The 26653-nt window shown below is 42.0% G+C and overlaps 1 protein-coding gene across 1 annotated transcript; it reads left to right on the top strand.

The window, feature by feature from the left end:
- Positions 1 to 8343: 8343 nt before the first annotated feature.
- RNF139 (ring finger protein 139) lies at positions 8344 to 26498 on the top strand. Its single transcript, XM_088148986.1, is given in 3 exon segments — positions 8344 to 8836; positions 24199 to 25964; positions 25966 to 26498. Coding segments are annotated over 3 exon segments (2007 nt in total). The 5' UTR covers positions 8344 to 8652; the 3' UTR covers positions 26023 to 26498.
- The last annotated feature ends 155 nt before the right edge of the window (positions 26499 to 26653 follow it).

The raw sequence follows: 26653 nt of genomic DNA, 5'->3' as shown, positions 1-26653 counted from the left end.
CTCTTTAAATCCTTTCCCAAACCTTGAAGTTTTGGGCACATCTGGCAGCCATCCCAACTTCCAAGATGGCTGGGAATTTGGGGGTGGCAGTCTCTGCACATCCAGAGGCTATCACATTGGTGAAGGTTGCCCTCTTGCTACCAAGCCTTCATTCTCCAAGCTGAAAATATGACCTTTCTCTCAAATTCTCTCATAGACATCCCCAGTGAATATGTTGGAGAGGGTTATACTCCTCATGACCCAGAAATCTAATGACTCAATCCAAGCAAGACGGAGTAGCTTTTGATCCTCCTGGGGACAAGGTTTTTCCATCTTTGGTTTTGGTGCAGTAGCATTGCCCCAGACAAACCCAGTGTGCAATCTGGGGATCCTCTTGGACTCGCAGCTCCTGCTCAAAGACCAGGTGGCAGCCATGGATAAGAGGGCCATTGCACATCTTTGGGTTGTGTGCCAGTTGTGCCCATTCCTGTGAGGCTCTCCTCATAGTCACTCATACCCTTGTTACCTCCCGTTTGGATTACTGCAATATGCTCTATGTGGGGCTGCCCTTGAAGAGCATTTGGAAGCTTCAACTGATGCAAAATGCAGCTGCATGAGTAGTAAATAGTGCTGGATATACGGCACATGTAACACCACTACTACGGGAGCTGCATTGGTTGCTGGTGTGTTTCCGGGTGCAATTCAAGGTGCTGGTTGTCACCTTTAAACCCCGGAATGGCTTGGGTCCAGGTTACCTAAGAGATAGTTTCAACCCATCCAATTCGGTCTAGTAGATTGGGGATGCTGCAGATCCCGTCAGTCAAGGAACGTTAGCTGGCGGGGACCAGAAGGTGTGCCTTCTCAGCAGTAGCCCCTGCCCTTTGGAGCTCAGGATACCCTGACCCTGCTAGCCTTTTGTAAGGCTTTAAAAACCTGGCTGTGTGCCCAACCCTGGGGTCCCGAAAGTGTTAGGGGCCCTGTTGCCTGTTTGCACTATTAATTTTTATGTAATTATTATGATAATTCTTGGCTGCCTATATATATAATTTGTAATGATTTTAATGGTTTTAATGATTGAAATTGTTCACCGCCCAGAGTCACTTGGATTGAGATGGGCGGCTATAGAAATTGCATAAATAAATAAATAAATAAAATAAAATAAAATAAAATAAAATAAGGTGGTATTGTTCTAATAGCTTTAAAAGGATATGGAAATATTAGACTTTAGAGCCATAACAGAAACCCTTAAGATAGAGTTATGCTATTTTTAACAGTTATACCAGTTTACCTGTCAGCCTTTTGAGGTAGACCAGGTCAGGAATCCAACACCACAAGAAATACTAAAACTCTACTGAGATACGCTAACAGAATCTTGATGGCCTGACAGTATTTTCCCATTTCTCCCTCCTATACCCAAGACAGTCAAGGTGGGACAGTCTTGAGTTTCTTTCTCATTCCCCCCTGTCTTTCTGGGCTAAGCTGTTATTTTTGTAATGGTGCTGCATACTTTCTTCAAAGCCATCTCCATACCTTTCTACAGTTCCTGCTGTAGTAATTTCTCTGTTGATTCTTATTTCTATAGTTCCTGATTTATAGATTCCCAATCTGTAACTGATTCCTATTCCTTTTTATATTTTTCAAATTTTAATTAAATGTTAAATTTAATTAATTCATTTAAAATTAAAAAATAATTTAAAACAAGGTCATATACAGAGAGTATAGGGAGAGTCTGGGAAGTTAGGGAAGTTAAGTTAATAAGAGTTTGGGAAGTTTGATATGCAAATATTCTTTCCCTTCTAACTTTTCTGCATGGCCCACATAGGACAGAATTATACTGAAACTTGTTCTGAGAACTTACTGGTTTTTCATAGATATTACTCAATATAAATGTCACTGTAATGCAGAACCATATTTATGTGAATTAAATCTGCCACCTGGTGGCAAGGAAGAAAGGGAGGGAGGGAGGGACTCCCGAATGAGGTAAATTATTTATTTTTATGGAAGATCTCAGAGCTCGTTATTTGCTTTTTTGTTTGTTTCTTACAACTGTTGTATACTGCATAAGTCCCAAGTCTCTGCACAGTTTACAGCCTCCAATAACAAGATAAATACACACAAAATAAAATAAAATAAACACCCCAAATGGGAGTTGATTCCTGAAATAAGAGTGTGAAACACCAAGACGGATATATGGGGGAAAGAAAGAAAGAATTGCTTATGCTATAGTTTGTCTCTCTCTCTCTCTCTCTCTCTCTCTCTCTCTCTCTCTCTCTCTCTCTCTCTATATATATATATATATATATCTGTGTGTGTGTGTGTGTAAAAATTTTATTAACAAAATTTTTAAAAGCATAGAAAAACAAATTTTGAAAGAGAAAAGTAATAAGTAAGTGAAAAAAAGTGCAAAGAAAAACATAGAGAAGAGAAAAAAGAAGAAAAGGAAAAGGAGAAGAGCAGTTTCCGGCCTTAACAGCAGCTACAAGTACATTTATATTTTACCCTCTTTCCCTATGGTTACAACATAATTTCCTTCTTTCCATAGTCTACTGTTTCTGATCATCAAACCCATAAGTCACAAGTTCATTTTTTTTCTTCTTGTAGCAAAAAGTCCATAAGGGGTTTCCAGTTACTAATAAATGTAGTTGTTTTTTCTCTAATCAAACGAATCAATTTTGCCATCTCTACTAGTTCCATCATCTTCACCAGCCATTCCTCCATTTCAGAGTCTATAATTTGTTTCAAACTTTTTATATCTAGGGTACCTTTTCTCTGACAGCTGGAATTTTAGAAGGTCAACTCTAGAAAGGCAGGTTCTCAGGTGGGAGAAGCAACTTCGGGGCCCTCTTCTGACATCTACTCAACTTCACTTTTGTACTTTTTGCAGTTATAATCAAGTTCCAAATTTTGATATATGATATGCTTCCATGAATTACTGCTGTCCTATGTGACAACAAATTTATGTTCATGAGCATTATTTGTTCAGAGACAGCAATGAATACATGATTTTGCTAACCCCAAGATGGATATTATTAAAACTGCCAAATGGTTAGGACACATTCTTTATTTTCGTGATTAAATAGATATTCAGGTAAGTATCCAACACATCCTATTCCCAAGTCAACCCCAGTATTACTTGTTCTACACTGGTATGACTCCAATATGTATTTTCACATGTATGTGCATGTGTGTCCCAGCTGATAGAACACTTGTTTTCTGCCCACAAATCTCTCCAAAACTTTATTTGGACTTTTCATCCCTACCAAGTATGAAACTGTCTTAAGGTAATATACAGTTATTAGTGTCAGCATGAGTCAGCAGCTTTGACTCAAGAGAGCAACAGTGATTCCTATAATTATAGTTTATCTTCAGAACGCTGGACTTCTCTGATTCATAGTGGTTCGTGCCCTGAAACTGGATATTCAAGATTCACAAATGTGAGAAGAAACCAAAGCCTTTTTTAAACTAGAGAAATTCAGAATATTTCCAGATGGTTGAGATATGTTCATGTTACTAAACACAAAAGCAACAAATAAAACTAGATATATGTACAGTTGAGTATATATGTACAGGGTACAATTATACAAGATACCTTGAAGAGGATTTGAATGTCCCACGTGTCACTAAAATGGAGGGGGTGATGGGAGGTACCGAATTATTAGGTTTCCCCAAACCGTTCTGAAAGCTAAGTGACATTTGCACAGTCCAGATCACAGTAAATATGGCCTTCCAAGTCATTTTCTTGGCTCACAACTATACTTTCTAAGCACTGAGGACGCTGTCCAATAAGGCCAAAGGACTGAGGGCCTTGGAGATGCAGAGGCCGGGAGATGGGGGATGGGGGGCACTTGATGCCCTTTGGGAACGTCCGCTGCTCTCAGACGTCATGGTGGTGGTGCTTCTCAGGTGGCACCTGGGTCTTGGGACAGGGGCATGAAGTGGTGAGATTTGGCCAGTGGAAGTGGGTTGGGAGGCAGGGGCTGCTCTTAGGAAGGGAAGAAAGAGGTGGCTGGTCTGGCTGCCACACCATGACAGTTTATGGCTTTTAATCAAATGGGTTGGAAAGATGTTATTAGACGCCTTCTGGTTTTTTTATGCCAGGCAAAGACCGGGAGAGGCGGTGAGCAAGTAAGGAAGATCTCCATGAGGAGGGAAGGGGAACGGGGAGGGAGGGAGGGAGGGAGGGAGGGAGAGTTCAGCTAGCAAGGAGAGGAGAGAAGCAAAAGCAAAGCAGAAAAAGACAGAAGGAAAGAAAGTTCAGTCAGGAGAAGGGGGAAAAGTATGATTTGGGCATCTCTAAGATGGGTGTTCTAGATTGTATCATCCTACATATGCTCTTGAAAAAAATTACCTATCAGCCCAGTAATATTGGTGCTCTGGTTAATAAAAATACTACCTGCTGAGTGACCAAAGTAACGTGCCACTTTCACAGCTCTGTTTTATAGTAAAGTATATTTTACTATAAAACATAGCTGTGAACTATGTTTAATGGATTCTCATGACACTCTAATTATACATACTATAATTTATGTTTAATGGCTTCTCATGATGCTCTTCATTTTTGATCTACTAAAGACTTTTTATTAATGTATGAAAATGCTTCAGTGTTGTGGCTCCTGTACTGATGAACTAATCCTCATGGGACACTTGTGACAATTTAAGCACCTTAAGATGTTCACTTTCTATTTCTTCAGTGGCCTTCAAACTCTCTGTTTTGATTTTCATTTTTTTTTAAAAAACTTCTAATTAAAAAAAAAGATGAGAAGTGGGCATGCCAGAAAGCAAAGAACAAGCATAATTGTTATTTATAAAAGTGCTTCTGGGCCAACAGGCATTCCTAGAAAATAAAAATGCTGGTTGGCTGCAAACGTGTTTTGTCTGGAAATGTGCCCACCTGTCAGAAAAAGGAAGAAGTTGAGTTTGGAACATCATTCAGAGCTAGAAGGGGTGGCAGAGAAGCTTACCAGTTTGCTTTCTGGCCTGGCCACTGCCACCATATCAATTATTTCTGAACAGGCACCCCCTCCCAATGGCAACCATTTTGTGAGTGTGCCCACATCCTCTCAAAATTCCAGATTTGTCCACTGGCCCAGAAGGATGTGTTCACCTAGTCAAAACATTTGACATTCTGCTTCTCATAAGAAGCCATAACATTTAACTGGTAATTATAAGACAGCATTTTATTACAGAAATCTTAAGTATATGTAGGATGTAATGTTAGTCTGTAGAAACTCTATTGCTTTTCTAACTCCACTGGAATAACCTGTATTTCTAGTAGTAACCAGGGAGCTTAGTTATCTAGTACATTATACATGGCTGTTCAGATACTTGATTCTTGTATAGATTGAGAAAACCTGACAAATCTGTACTTTATTTGCTTTATTAAAGAAGACTCTACTACTTTTTCATGGAGAAAATCTATCTATGTGGTTGCTAGGAGTTGAAAACGACTTGATGGCACATAATCACTCACTCACTCACTCACTCACTCACTCACTCACTCTAATACAGTACTTTAACCCTGCCTGCTGGAAGAGAGAAGGATAAGGGCCTTTTTGGCTTTTGAAGGGCTGCCTACCTTCCATATTTCTGCCCATCCAGGAAGACTGGGAAGAGCTGGTGCACTTTGGGTTCCATCAGTTAAACAATGCCATCTATCTATGCTTGATTTAACTTGTTGTATTAATCTAGCCACTGTGGTTTGTAAGTCATGATTCATAGTCCAGCAACTTGGCCAACTATGTTGTAGTCAAACATCCACCCAGCGGCATCTGCAGGGAGTCAAAATTGGCAAGATAGTGGACAGTGTTGTGATGTAAGCTCCACCTTTTTGAACATGCATGCAATATCAGCGTATGTACAAAACAGGCAGAACTTGCCATCTTGCTCATTTTGAGACCACCCCAAGGACACCACTGAATCTAGAGTTAAGGAGCCCTGGCTTCACACATTTGTACCCAACCAGCCTATGTTTGTAGATGGAATCTGTGTGATGTGAATGGAATGCATGTGTGCATGTGGATTTGAGTGTGGGTACAAAGCACTGGTGTGATCACAAGCTTGACAGCATGCACCAATGAGCGTTTTTTTGGTCCAAAAAGTTTCCTCTTCTTGCTATTAATGTAGGGGACCCAACTTTGTATGATACATTAAAAACATACCTATCTGTGAAATGAAAAGGTATTTTTTATATATGTAAAGAGAAAACATGCACTTTATTTCAAAGTGCAAATATTTAAAATACTTCAGTTGCATGTGCCAGTCATTAATGGTATGGCAAATGTTACATAAGATCCAGATGGGGAGAATGAACTTGTACTGGTAGGTTTCCAAGTGATAGTTCATCAAAGATTTTGACATCCAGTAATTTTACAATAGCAAGTGCACATCCAAGTAAAGGGAAATGTGTACCAGAGTTGCTCTGTGTTAATAATTTACTTCTCAGACTCAATATTCCTTGTCAGATTGAGAATGGGAGACCTAAGTTCACTCAGTCATAGTGTTCAACTGTCCACTCACTATTTCTCACCCTAACCTACATCAAAATAAAATGAGACAGGATAGATAAAATATATCTGCTACCTCACAGTCCTTGGAAGAAAAACAGAATTAAAATGCAGTAATAAACAGGTTTGATTGGTTGTTCTATGTAGAAATATTTTCTTTACCTGTACAAATGCATCCACCCTACAATCCTTTCTTTTAACATACAACAGGTAGATGAAGTCTCACTTTACAGCAGAGTTGGGGAACCTGGTGGGGGGGAAAACTCCAGATCCTGGAGAACTACAATTCCCAGGAGACCCAATGACAGTGGCCAGTGCTGAGAGATGATGGGAAGTTTAGTTCAACAATGGCTGAAAACTGGAGGCTCCCAAACTTTGGGTTACATCTTAGGTGGTTAATGGGTGCTTGTGGACCCTAATGTGGCCAGCAACATTGCTTTTGCCATAAGCTCCGTACTTTAGCTGTTTTTTAAAAGATTATTTTTAATTAAAATTAAATGGGAAGCTAGCATGCTCTTACGCAAAGTACCAGCTTTAAGCACCTTTTTATTTCGATAATGCTCTTGGATCCTGCACAGACTCCCAAAACATTATTAGAAGATAAAAATGGTGGGTATTCGCTAGTCTTTAGTTGGAAGGGTACTCCTCTGCCCAGAAGATGTAGTAGGAGAGGTCTCTCAGGGGGCTGAGGAAGGTGGCTTTTACACTGACAAACTTTTGATAAACAGGTAATTTCTAACCAGGCTGTGTCCTCTAGGGCAGTGCTTCTCAACCTCAGCAAAAAGTTGCCAAAGTTGAAAAATACTGCTCTAGGGCAACCTTTTGGTGAGTGCCCTCCAACAAATTCTCCAGTTTCCAAATATGCTACCCAGCTTCAAAGGGTAAGAAGCCCTTTGAGCGTATGCCTTTGCCTGTAATTTCACCAGCTTGATATTTGCATGCACTCTAAGGTGTAAGAGAAGTCCTTTTGTGTGGGATGGGCAACAACAGTTGCACTGTTGTTTACCACAACCAACCATGCAGGATTTCCCCTCTAATATCTATCCCTGGAAATGACCAGACATCTAATCTAGAGGGCTACCCTCACCCATCCCCGCACTAGATGCTGAAAAAGAGTTGTGGCTGGATAATAGGAGGTTGAAGCTATGTTCAACAACACACTAGGCCACGGTGTGCTTAATGTTGACCCAACCACAAGTGGCTGGGTTCACACGACACATTAAGGCACAAGTGATAGTGTGCATGAGCCCATCCTATTTATATTGATTGCACAGCATTTGATTATCCTCAGCTGCTATGCTGTTTTGAGTTATGTTTTTAATTACTGGTTGTGTTTTACTTTGCTCCTATTTGTTTTAACTGTTAGCCGCCCAGAGTCATGTATCTGAGATGGGCGGCCGTATGAATTTACTAAATAAATAAATAAATAAAATAAATAAAACCAACCCATCCTACTGACGGCTGGAGCATATTGTCGGATTTCAGATACTAAAAATATCAGAGCAGCCCTGGTGGGCCAGTCCCATTGGGTTTCTTCCCAGGTACCCTGGAGGTTCACAAGCACGAAATAGGGACCGATCACTTTCCCCCATTGTTGCCCTGCACTGGGACGGAGAGGCCGTGCGTCTTCACCCAACAGCAGCCCCGAGGTTCTCCGATCAGACGAGGAAACCTCTTAACACGGGTTTCGGGAGAGCGCGCGCGCGCGCCCAACGGCCGCAATGGGGAGGGAGCGTCGCTCCTCCCCTTCCTCCTCCTCCTCCTCCTCCTGGGAAGAGGCGGGGCCTATCTTTGTGACGGAGGACGTCGAGGCCACGCTCCCTCTCACCGCAGGGCGTCTCTGGGACGCCGTTGGCGACGTCATTGGTGCCGTTGCCTCTGCCGCAGGTGGTGCGCGCTGGCTGGTCCGTGGGAGGCGGCGGGGCGGCGGAGGCGGAGGCGGAGGGAGGAGGAGGAAGGGGAGCCGGGCGCAATGGCGGCGCCGGCGGTGGCCTCACGCGCGGCGGCCACGCGAGTGCGATCCCAGGCGGCTCCGGGGGAAGCTGAAGCGAGAACCGGGCGCTAGAAGCAGCAGCAGCAGCAACCGCCGCCGTCGCCGCCGCCATCCCCTTTCTCTACCTCTTCCCCGCCAGCCGCCCAGAGACGGACAGGAGGCGGCGGGGACTCGGGGATGGCGGCCCCGGGCCCCCTTCAGCCGCCGCCCGAGCTGCTGGGCCCGCGGCTCCGGGTCGGCGTGGAGGTGGTGCTGCGGGTGCCCACCCTCTTCCTCATCGACGCCATCTTCAACTCGCCCCCGGTGTTTCCCGGTGACTCCTTCTGGGCCGGCCTCCTGGGAGGGCTGCTGCGGCTGCTGGGTGAGCTCCTCTCCTGCCCTCGCTGAACGGGGTCGGCCGGAATTCCTCCCGCCCCCCCCCCCTTCCCGCTGTCCCCGTGTGGACGTGGGCACCCTTCCTGGCCCCTCTCCCCTCTGTCACTGGGGGGAAGGAGGGGCCGAGGCCTGCCTGCCTGCTCGCGGTCTTCCTGAAAGTCGCCCACCTTTCTCCTGGGCCGCTTGGGTCTGGCACAACGTCCCCTCCCCCCTCGTATTTCCCAATTCCCGGCGTCCCTATAAATAGGTGTTGAAATGGCAGCGGACAAACAAGTCTGCGAGCCTGTCTCTGCCATGGTTCGGCCTTTGTGTTTATGAATGTCAAGGGCGCTCAAAGGATGACATCTTGGGAGCTTCATCTTGACATGTCGTAGTTGACAGTGTATGTATTTACCACCTAAGAGAATTTCTTATGTAACCTGCATTCTGATCTCCCTAGTCACCCGTAGGGCTCTTCCAGAAATGTATTGTGAAAGGCACTCCCATTTCAGTTCCTTATTTCTTTCTACCTGAAGAATGATTCAGTCCTGGAATGACAAAGGGCCATTGAGACCAGAAACTCTGACACAAGCATGCTGTGTCTCTGTAACGGTTTCATTCTTATTTTCCTTAAAACAACCCCTTCTAAAACAGAAAAATGGTCCAGTCATTCTGGTGATTCACCAAGTTACTGCCATACCCAATACAGAAGCTGAAAAAAGGTTTTTAAAAACACTCATGACAAGTTTGTCCGGTTTTGTTTTATGGTCTTGGTTTGAAGTAGATGTTATAAACATCTTGGATATAACTCCTAATGTTTCAGTTTCTACTCCCTATTGTAGTGAAATCGTTGGTCTGTTGTTTAAATAACTGTAAATCCTGTTCCAAACTTAATCACTATATATAGCAATTGTGTATGTGGAAAGTAGCATTCAACTTCATGTAGCTGCATAGCTTGTTTGTGAATAAACAACTTTTTGGAGAACTGTAAAAACATGGTGGTTCAGAAAAGCATTTGGAGTTGATAGGATAACGCTGCATATTGACTGTTTATAATTGTATTGATTTTTGCTTTAAATCTTAATACCTTCAGCCATGCAGTATATGTAGAAATGGAGCAGCATTTAGTAATACATACTTGATCATAGAAAGCCACAACTAGTCATGTATAGGCTACAAACCTGGGTTGCCAAAGTTTATCGCACACAGATGCTATCATTCCAAGAAATGCTACATTTCAAATGGCTGATAAGTCAGGCATAACAATACTTCTTTACTAGCCTGGTGGAAATAAGAATTGACTTTAATTGGCCAGATAAAAAAGCTTTAGTGGGTAAGATTGGAAACCTTTTTTACTTTCAAGTTCAGGTGCCAAAAATATATAGCAAATATTTGTGGGCTGCAGTCAGGTAAACAAACATCTGCTGACAGGTGGTAGGACCTAGTTTACCTTGGGTGGAAAAAAAAAAAAGTGTTGAACTTGGTTAAAACAGATCAGAGACAACAGGAAAACTCAGAACTGTAGGCCAGATTGGGAAACTTAAAAAAAAAAAAATCCTGGACAAACCATTTTCCTACTGTTGCCAGAAAAAAAAAATGCCTGGAGGCGCTCATGCACTGCCAGATCTATTCAGATAACTGTAGTACTGTAGCATATTTTATATTCCGGAATATATTGAAATGAATTTAACTGTCACCTCTGGCTTAATCCCCAAGTATCCAAAGTATATTGAGTTTGAATATGTATATTGCAGGTAGTCCTTGTTTAGCAACTGCCTTGTTTAGCAACTGTTTACAGTTACAATGCTGATGAAAAAGTAACTTTGCGGCCAGTCCTCACATTTATGACCTTCACAGGTCTATTAAGCAAAGGAAAGTTGGAGTAAGATTGTAAGCACAGTTGTGGGTTCACTTAGCAACCACTTTGCTTAACAACCGAGTTGCTGGTCCCAATTATAGTTGCTAAATGAGGACTATGTGCACTACATTTATTCTGTTATGGCAAATATGTTTATTTTGCAATAGACAAAATATATATTCTTTCATAATAGTTGACACTGAATTTCTGAGCATGACTAAATTGTATGCTGTGAATTTAGATTACTAGTGTTTCAAAATATGTTCTAACTTACCTCATAGAATTCCTCTTTCTGAGAATTTATCATTACATAGCGGAGGAAGACATTTGAATTGGATGTTCCTTTATCTTACAATTGGATGTTCCTTTATCTTACAGAGAAAATATATTTTCTTTCACAACAGTTGACACTGAATTTCTGAGCATGACTAAATTGTATGCTGTGAATTTAGATTACTAGTGTTTCAAAATATGTTCTAACTTACCTCATAGAATTCCTCTTTCTGAGAATTTATCATTACATAGAGGAGGAAGACATTTGAATTGGATGTTCCTTTATCTTACAACTAGACACTTGTCTTAACTCTCATGGCCTCCCTCAAAAGTCATAGCATGTAGGTGTGTCTTTACTAGTTACATTTTAATCCCTTTTTCTCTGTTGCCAAAATACTTTGGAGATTAAATTGTGTTTGATTATATTGTTGAGGTTAATACTGGATTATTGCTGGGATGGGATTCTAATACTGATGTCCATAATGTGACCCAAAATAGGCTTAGTTCTTCTATACTGCATTAAACCATAATGTGTCCTTATTTTAAGGTTAATATTGTGCAAACATTGTTTCTGATTTGCAAACCACTGTTTATGGCCTAGAGTTTTGTGCAAATTCAGTTAATTTTGTTCAATTAAGTTTAATTAAGTGCATTCCATTGTGTGATATTGTGATGGGATATGAGGGGGACCTTGGAAGATGGGGGGAAGAGATGCCACCTAGGGAACTATAAGATAAAAGAGAAAGAAGGCTGCAACAGAATAACAGCCAGAGAAAGAAACCTAGGAAGGACTGACCCTAACTACTCAGGCGGTAAATACGGAGGGCAGAAGATTTGTACTTTTGGACTTGCAAGATTCTGTTAATGTAGCCTTACAATAAAATTGCTCTAGTAATCTAAATTATTAGTAATCTAAATTCACAGTACACAATTTAGTCATGCTCAGAAATTCAGTGTCAACTATTATGAAAGAAAATATATTTTGTCTATTGCAAAATAAACATATTTGCCATAACAGAATAAATGTAGTACACATAGTCCTCATTTAGCAACTATAATTGGGACCAGCAACTTGGTTGTTAAGCAAAGCGGTTGCTAAGTGAACCCGCAACTGTGTTTACAATCTTACTCCAGCTTTCCTTTGCTTTACAGACCTGTGAAGGTCATAAATGCGAGGACTGGCCGCAAAGTTACTTTTTCATCAGTGTTGTAACTGTAAACAGCCACTAATGCCTAGAATAGTTTTTTAACAAGATGGGCAATGACAAACTTGATATATAAATAAAAGTAGAATTAGCTCATCTAGTCATGTTTCTTGTCTGGTTTACCTGGGTGGGCTGACATCAATCTTGCAAGTCTCCTACTCTCTTCTAAAGAGAGGAATTTTGAGAATGGCCTCTCATCCTCAAGGAACCCTGCTATCCGCTGAGCACCTGGCAGCCACGTTGTTACAACACAAGCAGCAAGTAGATGCACAGATGACCAATTTACAGAATGCCATGATACAACTAATGCAGCAACTGGGGCAGAATTTACCTCAGAATTCAGCAGCACAACCAGTGGCAGCCGAGTGTCCCCATGGGAGCTTGCCGGAGAAATTCAGAAGGGACCAGGATTAATTCTGGACATTCATCACTCAGTGTGAAACATTTATAGCAGGTAGACCAGTGGAATTTCTCACTGATTGCACCAAAGTGACTTTTGTGCTGAGCTTGCTGAAGGAAGCAGCAGCTAATTAGGCAATACCGTTCATTGAGGGGAACGGTCCAGTGCTGGACAACTATCAAGACTTCATGTATAAACTCAAAGGACACTTTGGGGATCCCATACAGAGAATCACAGCTAGTCGAGAGATCCAAAAGCTCAAGCAGGGACAGAGAAGAGTAAGGGCATATATTTCGGACTTTAAATTACTTGCTGGTAATGTAGGGTAGAACAACTTAGCCTTAATTGACCAATTCAGGGAAGGGCTGAGCGATGAACTAAGGGACGAGCTGGTGAGACAAAGCACTCCAAATAACCTGCATGAGCTATATCAGTGTTGTGCAATTATAGATGCCAGGCTGGAAGAGTTGAGGTAGGGAAGGAACAGGAAGGAGAAGAGATCCTACAGTCTGCCTTTCACCATACCACCCCTCCCAGTGGCATCCTTGGAATCAGCACGGGAGAACCCATGCAGATCGGTGCAGCTAAGAGATCCCTATCATCAGGAGAGAAGCAAAGAAGAAGGAATCAGAGGCTGTGCTTTTATTTTGGGGCCCCAGGACACATAGCAAGATCGTGCCCAATAAAAGCATCAATGGCTGTTACAGCAATGAGATGCAAAACTTGTAAATCAACAGAACATGAAACCAGCAAGTTCCTAGCATGCTCCCAAACAGTGCCCCAGGGAAACTTCACTGGCCTCCCTCCCATGAGCCCCAAAGGAGGGCCATCCACCATTTGAGGGATGCTCAGATAGCCAACAAAAGGCAAGCATATCTAATTCTGTTACTGTTTCTTTAGATTCCAGGCAGAAGGTGGAGCTTTCTGCTCTCGTAGACTCTGGGGCAACCGCTAATTTCATAGATATAGAAATGGTACAGAAACTGTACCGTTGCCAACCCAAGCTCTAGAAAACCCAAGGATAGCCAAGACTATTGACAGTCAGCCACTAAGGGCAGGACTGATTCTGTAGCACACAGTTCCTTTGCAACTGACAATCAAAGATCACACAAAATTCATGACACTTCATGTATCTGTCTCCTTGCAAGTGCCCACAATCTTGGGTATAGAATGGCTTCAGCTGCACAACCTAGTTACAAGTTGGGAGCAAGGGACACTTTCATTTCCCTCTTCTAAATACCAACAACATCACTTTCAAGCAGTGAAAGCTTACCCCCCCCACTCCATTGCAGAACAAGGGAGGATCAGCATTGCCAGAAAAATATGCAGACTATGCAGATGTGTCCGGGGAGGAAGAGGCATCCGTGTTACCCCAAGCTGGGTGTGTGATTGCACCATCAATTTGAAGCCAGGGCCCAAATCCCACCAAGGAGACAGTATCCCATGTCTACCCACTAGTTAGCCATCCTCAAGGAATATCTGGATGTCAACATCAGAAAAGGATTTATTCACCCTTCTAATTCATCAGCATCAGCACCCATGTTCTTTGTACCCAAAAAACAAGATGGAGAAGCAGCAGCCACTCTGAAGGGAAAGGATGGCGCCCACATGTGTACCGTTCATAACTACAAAGACCTGAACAAAGTGACAATTAGAAACCATTATCCACTCCCACTTATCTCCGATCTACTAGACTAGCTACAAAAGGCACATTTACAAAACAACTTGAGAAGTGCTTACAACCTAATCAGAGTGAAAGAATGGCATGAGTATTTAATAGCCTATGATACAAGGCATGGAAAGTTGAATACACAGTGATGCCTTTCGGCCTGGTTAACTGTGGAGCTGGTTTTTTGAGATTTATGAACCAAACATTTGCAGACATTTTAGATAAATATCTACAGGTAGTCCTCACTTAACCACAATAGGAACCAGAAAATGGTTGTTAAGCTGGGTGGTTGTTAAGCGAATCGGACCTGATTTTACAACCATTTTTGCAGTGGTTGTAAAGTGAATCACATGGTTAAGTGAATCACATGGTTGTTAAGCAAATCACGTGGTTCCCCATTGATTTTGCTTGCCGCAAGCAGGCTGGAAAGGTCACAAATGATGATTACATGACCCTGGGGTGCTGCAACCATTGTAAGTGCGAACTGGTTGCCAAGCACCTGGATTGCAATCACATAACCATGGGGGTGCTGGTACACATAACTTTGGGCACTGGTCGTAAGTCACTTTTTTTTAGCACTGTTGTGACTTCAAACGGTCACTAAATGAATGGTTGTTAAGCAAGGACTACTGTAGTAGTTTACTTAGAAGACATAATTAGTTTATTTTGAAGATCCCTCCTTGCCTGTCAGAAATGTATTGCAAAAATTACAAGACAACAAGCTCTTTGCTAAACTAAAAAAATGTGCATTTGATCTGCACCAATTGGACTATTTGGGTTACAAAATCTCCACAGAAGGCATACAAATGGATCCAGCAAAGGTGCAAGCTATTCTATCAGGGCACCCACCCCCTGCCCCTGGTACTGCAAAAGATGTGCAGCACTTCCTGGGCTTTGTTAACTTCTACAGGAAATTCATCCCTAATTTTGCTGAGCTTGCAAGACCATTGTCCCAGCTCCTAAGAAAGGGTTGACAATTCTCCTAGTCAACCCAACAAGCGGCGTTTCAAGAATTAAAGCAGCTTTTTGCTTCTCAACCCCTCTTCTGCCACCCAGACCCCTCCTGCCCCCTTGTTTTGCAGACAGACACCTCAGATGTAGTGGTAGGAGCAGTTCTACTCCAGGCAGAGAAGGAAGAGCGGGGCAGGTTTGCTACAATGTGCCTTTTACTCCAGAGCACTCCTACCAGCGGAAAGGAACTATGATATTTTCAATAAAGAGTTACTGGTGATAAGAAATGCCTTTCAGTAATGGAAACACCTGCTAGAAGGAGCAGCATACCTGATACAAGTATGTACAGATCGTAAAAATTTAGAGATTCTGCAAAACACCCAATCTTTCGTCCCTTGGCAAATCAGGTGGGCACAGTTTTTCTCCCGCTTTGATTTTTACATCTCATACATCCCCGGTTCCCAGAACAAGCTTCCAGACGATCTCTCATGCAAGCCAGAGTACGAGGCTCTCCAGTCATCCCCCCAACAACAATACTGCAGCAGTGCAACTTTGAATTGCACTGTAAATCAGACAAACAGAAGAGGCCGGGAACAGGAAGACAAGCTGTTGATCTCTTTGATCGGATTAGGACACAGCAGCAACAGGATACATATGCCAGGGCCCGGATGGATGACCTCCAGGGAGCCCAGCAAGGGACCGTTTTCCCTTTCACAGGAGGGAAGGCTGTTCCACAATGGATGTTCCTATGTTCCTCTTCCCCTAAGGGAGGAGGTACTACAGTTGTGCCACAACAACAAAACGGCACCAGGGATATTTAAAACGGAACAGAGAGCCCTCCGAGAGTTTTGGTGGCCCCGCATCCATTCAGACATTAAGGCTTGTTTCCTCTTGCTGAATCTGTCGTAGAGCAAAATTAGTCCCTGGTAAGCCAGTTGAGCTGTTGCATCCACTGGAAACTCCTTCTCAGCCATGGGACACTGTTTCTCTAGATTTCATCACTGTGGATTTATTTACCAAATCAGCCCATTTTATTCCTTACAAGGGTTTCCCAGTAGCCCAGGAAACAGCTCAACTCATAGACCACGTCTTTAGATATAGAGGAGACAGACCGAGGAAGTCAATTCACTTCCAAATTTTTGAGGGCCCTCTTGCAATTATTAAATATTAAAAATCATTTGTCTTTCTTGCACCATCCGGAGGCAAACGGAGAAGCTGAGAAAGTTAACCAACTATTGCAGCAGTATTTAAGGTGCTGTATTTCTTACCAGCAAGACAACTGGACTGATCTCATACTTCTTGCTGAATTGGGCTTACAAGAATGCAGCGCACTCATTGATCGGTGTGTCACTGCTCCAGGCAACTTACAGATTTCGCCCATGAGCCTTACAGCAACCAGGCAAGAAAGCACCGTCCCTCGCGTCACAGATTTCCCGCATGAGAGGCAAGCAGCCCAAAGCCTCTTAAGGCTGCATACAAAAAAGCAACAGATGCACAAGGCAAGAGGGAGTTAGAATTGAAGAAGGAGATTTGGTATGGCTTTCTGCAAAATTTTTAACTTCCGTGAGACCTTCCAAGAAACTGGACTCAAAATTTATTGGCCCTTTCCCAGTAATTAAGCAAATTAACCCATGGCTTTTCATTTGCAGTTGCTTGCATCAATAAGGGTTCACCCCATGTTCCATCGATCTTTGCTTGTGAAGGAAGCTCCCCCCTGCACTCTGTGTTCACAGACAGCACCTCCCCTCCCATTCTAGTAAACGGGGAGGAAGAGTACAAGTTGGAAGAGGTGTTAGACTCTAGACGCGGAGGAAAGTGGGTTGATACACTGGAAAGGCTACCCAGAGTCAGAAAGATGATGGGAGGCAGCAGTGGACATGCATGCGCCACAAATGGTGCACCGCTTTCATGACTGTCCCAGCAAACCCTGCCCTAAGCAACTACTGGCCTTGCAGGAGTCAGGCATTGACCAAGATGAGCAAGAAGAGTTTTTCTATGGGGTGGAGGGGGCCTTGGGAATAGCAAGAGATCAGGCAGGGAGAAATGAATCAGCTCCTTCCACATCAGGCATGCAGGATCGGAGAGGGGGAGGCCAACAGATTCCCAAGGGAGGGGCAGCTGTCACCTTGACTGGAGCAGACTGTTTATGGGAAGCCTCGTGTGATCTCGGAGATACCGGGAGAAGAGGAGAATAACACAGCTGCATTTCATTCTCACAGTCCACAGCCTGTTTCCCCTGGGAACTTGGGAAGGGGGGATGAGTCTGAAGAGGAGGGTGATGCGATGGAATGTGAGGGTGATCTTGGAAGACGGGGCGGAAGAGATGCCGCCCAGGGAAGGATCAGATAAAAGAGAAAGGAGTCCGCAACAGAGTAACAGCCAGAGGAAGAAACTTAGGAAGGACCCGTCCTACCTGCTAAGGCAGTAAATAGGGAGGGAGGGAGATTTGTCCTTTCAGACTTGCAAGATTCTGTTAACGAAGCCTTACAATAAAGTAGAATTAGCTCATCTAGTCGTGTTTCCTGTCTGGTTTACCTGGAAGGGCTGACAGATATACAAATCCAACCCTAACCCTAGTGATCTTGGCATAGGGCACAGGAAGGAGATACACTGGAGCAAGGTAACAGTCAAAACATAGCTTAGCGTGAAGGGCAGAGAGAGAAATTTTCAGGTGACCTATCATTTAGAACAAGGTGTTAATTGCAGCTAGCAGGACAAGTTAGCTAAGGAAAGAACCATTTTCAGAGAGAGGATTTTTACATATTATAATTTTGTTTCTTCTTGATCAATTTTGTTGATCAAGGAGGAGGTGTTGGAATTATAAATCTCATCAAAATATGTCATTTATGCTGTTAGGAAGCTTTATCACAAGAACTTTGAAACTAATTCTGAGTAAATGAGATACGCTTGTTCTGTTACTGGATAATCTCTATTAAGAGCACAGTGTTAATATTAAATGATTAGTACCACTTGAGAACTATGTGCAAATGGTTATTTTCTTGAAAGGATTAGAGGATAAATAGAGTCTATTTTTAAAGCCTTTTTAAGAGACTGGTGTGGCATTTATAGCTCAGTGAGTAAGGAAAATAGATGCAGCTTCTATTGATAATTCAATTTAACAAGCTTCACTTACAAAGAGAAGTTCCTAAGGTAATATAAGAAGCTTCACATTGTCCCTGTTTTTCCTTCTACATTATTTGTAATTAATTTAATTTGGATTATCTGACATTGATTATTTGAGATCTGATAATACTTGTTTTTTAGTCACTTAGAAGGCAAAGACTGTAGATGGTTACATAAGAAAATGGAAAGGCATAACTACTTACTCAACAAGTATTCTTACCCTGACCTTGCTTAAACATGTCTTACAGTGCAATAAGTAGAATCAAACTATTGTGTGCATTTTACATTACAAACCTATGCATGTCTGTTCAGAAGCATCATCTGTGATTCATTGGGACTGACATGCAGGTAACATGTGCAGTAGATTGCAACTAACTAATTGAAAAATGAAGCTGTGTTTAAATTTAAACTATATATCAGTAAGAGGCCCTGATGCAAAACATGAAGCATGTTTTACTACCCCTGAAATTAAGGACACAGGAATAACCAGAGATGCCCTTATTTCAGCGGTAGTATTATTTCAGTGGGACTGAAGCGTGACTGACTTTCTCTGGATTTAGATTATGATCTATGAAGATAACCTTGGCAAGCTTTGTTGCTGAAACTTCAGCTTGTGGCAAGAAGCAGAAGCCAGACTGCATTAGGTAGTACAGTTAATCCTTAGTTAACAACCATTTGTTCAGTGACTGTTTGAAGTTACAGCAGTGCTGAACGAATGGTACTTATGCCTGGTCCCCAAAGTTATGGCTATTGCAGCATCCCCGTGATCATGTGACCAAAATTGGGGCACCTGGCAGCCCACCCACACTTACAGCCTCAGGGGCACTTCAGCTTGCCCCACCTGCCTATCTCGCCCCCTATCTCTGTCCTTTTGGCCACCCTGGATTCCACTGCCTCTGCCAGCCCTGCTGCCCCCAGTTGACCTTTGCTGTCTTCTTCCTCTTGCTGCTGATGAGGTGCACCTGGCCTGGCCCTTTGCGAGGCAACGGCTGGCTGTGCAAGGCTTTCCTGAGGCTGTCCGCATCCTTCTCACAAGGCTTCAGAAGGCCTCTGAAGCCTCACAGGCCTGCATACAACTTGCAGAAGGATGTGTACGACTTGGAGGAGGCCTCACGTGGCCACAGAGAGAAGGCCTTGCATGGCCAGCAGCTTCCTCACATAGGGCCAGGCTGGGCACGCCTTGTCAGCAGCAGAAGGAAGATGACAGCAAAGGTCAGCTGGGGGTGGCAGGGCTGGCAGAGTGCAGGGTGGCAGAGGCAGCTGGGGCTTTGTGCTGGGGTGGCTGGCTGAGGCGTGGGGTTGAGGTGGCACTTACTGGCGGCAGTGCCAGCAGTACCGGAGCTGAAGTAGAGGCCCGGGGGCGGTGGCGGCCAGCTGAAACTGCTCAAGGCCCTGGGCCTTTACTTTAGCCCCAGCACTGCAGGTGCCGTCACAGCCACCGAGGAGTGCTGCTGTGTAGGGTGGCCAAAAAGGCAGAAATGGGCAGGGAAGATAGAGTGGGGAGAGTTCAAGAGGAGGCAGGCTTACTGAGCCTCGGGGCTGGGAGGGACTAATCTGGTAATGGCTTGAATCGGGTGGGTCCTCGCCTAACAACCAGGTGCAATTCAGTTAACAGCAGCAACTGGGACTGCCAGGATTACCGTTCCTAAGTGATGTGGTCCTGTGACATTGTGGTGTATGATCGCATTGCTTAGCAACGGAAATTCCCATCCCAGTTACTGTCATTAACCGAGGACTACCTGTATCTAGCTTATGGATGTTTCACCAGCTTTGACTCAGAAAGAAATGTTATCACTGAACTTTCTTAATAAGTTGTAAAAAGTACTACTGAATTTAATTGGAACATCTGGGTATGCCACCCTCTTCTGAGAATTAATAAATGTTCTGCAACTGTGACTCATAAGACAAGCCTGGTTAAACTCCATGTAAATTCAGTTTGGTCCGTAATAGACATTTAGGATTATTTGTATTGGAATTCATAAGGCAGAAATATTATGGAATGTAATGATAGTTAGTAGCATCATTTCACCCTTTTCCCAGGAAATCAGAATTGCATCACTTTTTATACTCTACTGTTCAAGCTTTTTCTCAGGGATTTTATTCAGCAATATGAAGTATAGAGTCTGTGTCAGCTTTTAGAACATAAAACATTTTCTTCTAGCTTATAGATACATGGAAAACAGGCTTAAGACAAAAATCGTGTCATTTTTGTAAACGCTTCCTTCTGAAGCAAGATCCAGATTTTTATCTTTAGAAATACAGGTGAAACTCGAAAAATTAGAATATCGTGCAAATGTTCATTTATGTCAGTAAGGCAACTCAAAAGGTGAAACCAATATATGAGATAGACACATTACATGCAAAGCGAGATATGTCAAGCCTTACTTTGGTATAATTGTGATGATTATGGCGTACAGCTTATGAAAACCCCAAATTCACAATCTCAGAAAATTAGAATAGTGTGAAAAGGTTCAATATTCTAGGCTCAAAGTGTCCCACTCTAATCAGCTAATGAATCTATAACACCTGCAAAGGGTTCCTGAGCCTTTAAATGGTCTCTCAGGCTGGTTCAGTAGGAATCACAAGCATGGGAAAGACTGCTGACCTGACAGTTGTGCAGAAAACCATCATTGACACCCTCCATAAGGAGGGAAAGCCCCAAAAGGTAATTGCAAAAGAAGTTGGATGTTCCCAAAGTGCTGTATCAAAGCACATCAATAGAAGGTTATGTGGAAGGGAAAAGTGTGGTAGAAGAAGGTGCACAAGCAGCAGGGATGACCACAGCCTGGAGAGGATTGTCAGGAAAAGGCCATTCAAAAGTGTTGGGGACTTTCACAAGGAGTGGACTGAGGCTGGAGTTAGTGCATCAAGAGCCACCACACACAGACGGATCCTGGACATGGGCTTCAAATGTCGTATTCCTCTTGTCAAGCGCTCCTGAACAACAAACAACGTCAGAAGTGTCTTACCTGGGCTACAGAAAAAAAGAACTGGTCTGTTGCCCAGTGGTCCAAAGTCCTCTTTTCTGATGAGAGCAACTTTTGGGAACCAAGGACCCAGAGTCTGGAGGAAGAATGGAGAGGCACACAATGCACAATGCTTGAAGTCCAGTGTGAAGTTTTCACAGTCTGTGTTGATTTGGGGAGCCATGTCATCTGCTGGTGTTGGTCCACTGTGCTTCATTAAGTCCAGGGTCAACGCAGCCGTCTACCAGAAGATTTTGGAGCACTTCATGCTTCCTTCCGCAGACAAGCTTTATGGGGATGCTGACTTCATTTTCCAGCAGGACTTGGCACCTGCCCACACTGCCAAAAGTACCAAAACCTGGTTCACTGACCATGGGATTACTGTGCTTGATTGGCCAGCAAACTCGCCTGACCTGAACCCCATAGAGAATCTATGGGGCATTGCCAAGAGAAAGATGAGGGACATGAGACCAAACAATGCAGCGGAGCTGAAGGCCGCTATTGAAGCATCCTGGTCTTCCATAACATCTCAGCAGTGCCACAGGCTGATAGCATCCATGCCACGCCGCATTGCGGCAGTCATTGCTGCAAAAGGGGCCCAAACCAAGTACTGAGTACATATGCATGCTTATACTTTGCAGAGGTCCAATATTGTTCTATTTCCAATCCTTGTGTTATTGATGTCATGTAATATTCTAATTTTCTGAGATTGTGAATTTGGGGTTTTCATAAGCTGTACGCCATAATCATCACAATTATACCAAAGTAAGGCTTGACATATCTCGCTTTGCATGTAATGCGTCTATCTCATATATTGGTTTCACCTTTTGAGTTGCCATACTGACATAAATGAACCTTGGCACGATATTCTAATTTTTCGAGTTTCACCTGTAGTGTTCTCCTCAAGGCGTATAGGAAATCTGAGTATGTTGCCAAGCCTTGCCTTGTTACAGCATGGTACATTGCAAAACTATTGTAGAAATATGTTCTTCCTCTTCTGTCCTGAACCAGCATAGATTTGCCACTGTTTCCAATAGCCATGTTTTTGTTCCTTTTCTATATCTGTCTTTAGATTTGTCTTTTACTCTATGTAAAATCCTCAATAAATTAAAAAATAAACATGTAAGTGAAAGGTCAGTGTTGCAAAAAAGTTATTTTAAGTGAGAAGAGGTGCAATCTTCTAATCAACAAGCATATTTTAGTAATTTCCCTTAGAAAGCAGTAGGGCCTTTAGGTTGATTCCTTTACCCAAGACATGTCTTAGAGAATCTGTATTATTGCATGGCTGAAGTGATAATCCATACATAGCCTTCCTAAATGATATATTCAGTCATTTGAAATCCAGAGATTTCCCCCTGAAGCCTGATTCCCAAGTTGAAAATGTTTGAATCTTAGTTTTTGCATTAAAGATTGTTCATTTGCCATAGCAGTGTACATAGAAATAATTAAATGGCCTTCAGCTTCATATATTATAAAAATCTAGTTTCAAATTACTAAGCAAAACTATTTTTCTTACATTATTTTAAGTATAATGCCTTGATGAATGATATGCTTCATAAATAATAATTATAAGCAGTATGGGTCTAGTGCTCATGCTTTTGATAATTCTAGCTGCTGTTGTTTGAGCTTAATTTAATATTTATGAGAGGCCTGCATAATTTACGGCACACCTAGTCAAATACTGCCCCACTGAGTTCAAGGATCTGTTTTGGTTGCCTGCCCAAGATAGCAAGAACAGGAGGAGTGTAGAATGTCTGATAAGCCACAGTAGGTTGGTGAGTTGTGTCCAGCTTCCAATGTCACAAGTTGTGCTGGCCTACTGTGAGTAACTCTGTTTTTCAGATAACTCACTAGGTGTCGGATAATACTGTAATAAAGGTTTTGTCTTACTAAATGTATTTTCTCAAACTTAAGAAGCTTTCTGTATTTAGCTTGTTGTCAGATATTATATACTATTCATCAATAATGAATGCTTAAATTAACAGCTATCCACAGGCAAATGCTTTAAAAATGGCTTGGTTAGGATCATATCTATGCTCTTTCTTTTGCATTCTTATTTTTATATTGGAAATGCAACAATATTTTTGAATCTTATTTGCTCGTGAATTAAACAGACTGTATACCTGAAGACCTCAGATCTGCTTTCCAGGTCTGGGCAGAAGAAACAAAAAACAGATTATAAAATGAAATGATTTAGTAATTTAGCATACCTGATGGCCTACAGAATGTACATAAAATTAATCAGTTGTATATGTAATTTATAAACACATAATCAAGCTTGGAAAAATATTTTATATCTATGCTCACCCCATGTTCACAGAAATATATAGAATCTATTAAGGAAATATCTCATCAGCATTACAGCATGTGATACGAGTCACAGTACAATTACTCTGTTGCTTTTGTTCCAATTTTTTATTTACCTTTCTGTAGTAGAATTATAAAGTGTCCTATACTTTGTAAAATGTATATTAGAGCAATCTACTATTGGCTGATTTTTACAAGATTTCTGTCAGTTTTTTATTTATTTAATTTATTTGACTTAGGCATCATCTGATTCCAATTGACATTGGACAGCTCAGTTTTAATAAAGATTGGCAACAGATTCCAACTCCTGAACTGTTTTCTCATATCTCATTTGTACCAAAACACTGGACTTGTTAGATAGAGGGTACCACAGTGGAATAGATGTAGAGGTAATTACTGTACTTAAGAACTGCCATCCAGCTGTTGTTTAGTCAGTATCATAGCATGCTTCTCAGTCGTTTGGAGGAAGCACATATATAAATTAAAATTCTGGTCTACTGGGATTTGCTTCCTTGTTTGTTCAAAGTGATTAAGTGTTAAAATTTGCAACCACTAACTGAATAATTTCTGTTGAAAAATGTACACACAAGTTAACTACAACTTTCTTTTTTCTTTAGGGGTCTTGGCATCCAGTGTTGTTCTGGTTCTGTCACAACGATCACTTTTCAAGTTTTATATGATCAGCTCTGCTTTTCTGCTAGCTGCAACATCAGTGTTGGTGAACTATTACGCTTTTTTGCACATAGACTTCCACAGTGCCTATTACACAACAGCTTTTGGAGTTCAGCTCCTTCCTCATAAAGGACCCTCCTTATGGATGGCACTCTCTGTCCTTCAGCTTGTCTTTGGAATTGGCTATGTTGCTCTCTTAAATATTGAGTCCATATATTCTCAACTAATCATCCTGGATTTATTGATTCCCGTTGTAGGCTTCATCATCGACTTACCTTTACACATCAGGCAGATTTTAGTCTTTACATCAGGTTTCATTTTGACATTGCACAGCCTGGCTATTTTATTTACTAAAATGAAATGGTTCTACTATTCCACAAGGTATGTCTATCTTCTTATAAGGCATATGTATCGCATTTATGGATTACAGTTGTTGCTGGAAGATACGTGGAAAAGGATTCGTTTCCCAGCTGTGTTGCGTATTTTTTGGTTATCAAGACTCACAGTTCAAGCTGTTGTGCTGCTTTATGTCATCAAGGTAACTGAAACAGATCCAAGCATGAAATTCTACATGATTTCTTGGGACAGTTTCTGGGAATTACTTTGCAGCCTTATTATCAGTGGATGTGATTCCACTTTAACTGTGTTAGGCATGAGTGCTGTAATTTCATCTGTGGCACATTATCTCGGGCTTGGCATTTTGGCCTTTATTGGCTCTACAGATGAAGATGACAGGAGGCTTGGTTTTGTGGCACCAGTTTTATTTTTCATTTTAGCCCTGCAGACTGGCTTAAGCGGGCTAAAGCCAGAGGAGAGACTAGTCCGCTTAAGTCGAAACATGTGCCTTTTGCTTACTGCAGTCCTACATTTTATCCACGGGATGACTGACCCTGTGCTCATGTCTCTGAGTGCCTCCCACGTGTCCTCACTTCGCAGACACTTCCCTGTGCTTTTTGTCTCAGCTTGCCTCTTTCTTCTTCCAATTTTGCTTAGCTATATCCTTTGGCATCACTATGCATTAAATACATGGCTGTTTGCTGTTACAGCGTTCTGTGTGGAACTCTGCCTCAAGGTCATTGTTTCTATCACTGTGTATGTATTGTTCATGATAGATGGCTACTATAATGTTTTATGGGAAAAGCTGGATGATTATGTCTACTATGTTAGATCAACAGGCAATATTATTGAATTTATATTTGGAGTAATAATGTTTGGAAATGGTGCTTACACCATGGTATTTGAATCAGGAAGCAAAATCCGGGCTTGTATGATGTGTCTACATGCCTATTTCAACATTTACCTGCAAGCAAAGAATGGCTGGAAAACTTTCATAAATCGCAGGACAGCTGTTAAGAAAATCAACTCCCTTCCTGAAGTCAAAGGAGAGCGACTACGTGACATAGATGATGTGTGTGCAATCTGCTACCATGAGTTTACTACATCTGCTCGTATTACTCCATGTAACCATTATTTCCATGCGCTTTGCCTTCGGAAATGGCTCTATATTCAGGACACTTGTCCAATGTGCCATCAAAAAGTTGATATTGATGAGAAGGAGAATGCAAATCTCTCAAATAATAATGCCTTCGTTGCACTCGATGAAAATGAACCTAATGAAAATCCTGCCCTGGGAGAAGCAGCTGCTGCTGAAAACGAACTAAATAATGACAGTACGGAGAGTGAAGAAGAGACGGAGAGCTCAGCTCAGTCTAGTGCCACAGTACCCGAACAACACTCTGAACTCTGACCCTGACCTTGTGCTAGTTTAAAATGGCATATCCTGAACACTGTGGGTGTTTGTGGAGTTCAGCATTGGAATAAAAGCTTCACTTCATCAACTAAGCACAAGAACACTATGTCAAAATGTTGAATCTGTGAATGAGTTGTCAGTTTACTGTGATGTGCTACTGTAAATATGGCTTGTATTAATGCTGGTCTCTTTTGCGACCACTTTAAACTTTATGTACATTATTGTACATGGAATAAAATGTTTTCACATATTTTTTTAAGAAGTTGAACAAAACACTCCTTAATTAATATAAAATTATGGTGTGTATGTTGTATCCAAAAAACCTCACATTTTGGTAGTTTAAAAGCCAATGGCTTTTAAGTTGCCTTAAAAATTGAATGTCATAAAGAGGGACATTTAAATCTTGGACAAAAGTTAAAATACTCTGTTTAAAACCATAACACAGCATCATTCCCAGGTTGACAGCTAAAAATAAAGGTTTAGGTTTCCCTAAGATATACCGTTCCTTCTAGTATTTGTTTATAGAGAAGAACACTGACTTGGGAATGAGGAAGACATATTTATGGAGCTCTATTATAATTTTTTTGAGTGGAAATTTGGTTACTGTGCAATTACACAATAAAATGATCTGAAGTACTGGGAAAGAAGAA

The sequence above is a fragment of the Python bivittatus genome, unplaced genomic scaffold (assembly GCF_059951505.1).
Source record: "Python bivittatus isolate LINGU-HERP-01145 unplaced genomic scaffold, Pbiv_v1 ctg000590_np1212, whole genome shotgun sequence".
Taxonomy (NCBI): domain Eukaryota; kingdom Metazoa; phylum Chordata; class Lepidosauria; order Squamata; family Pythonidae; genus Python; species Python bivittatus.
This window is presented reverse-complemented; position numbering and strand designations above follow the sequence as displayed.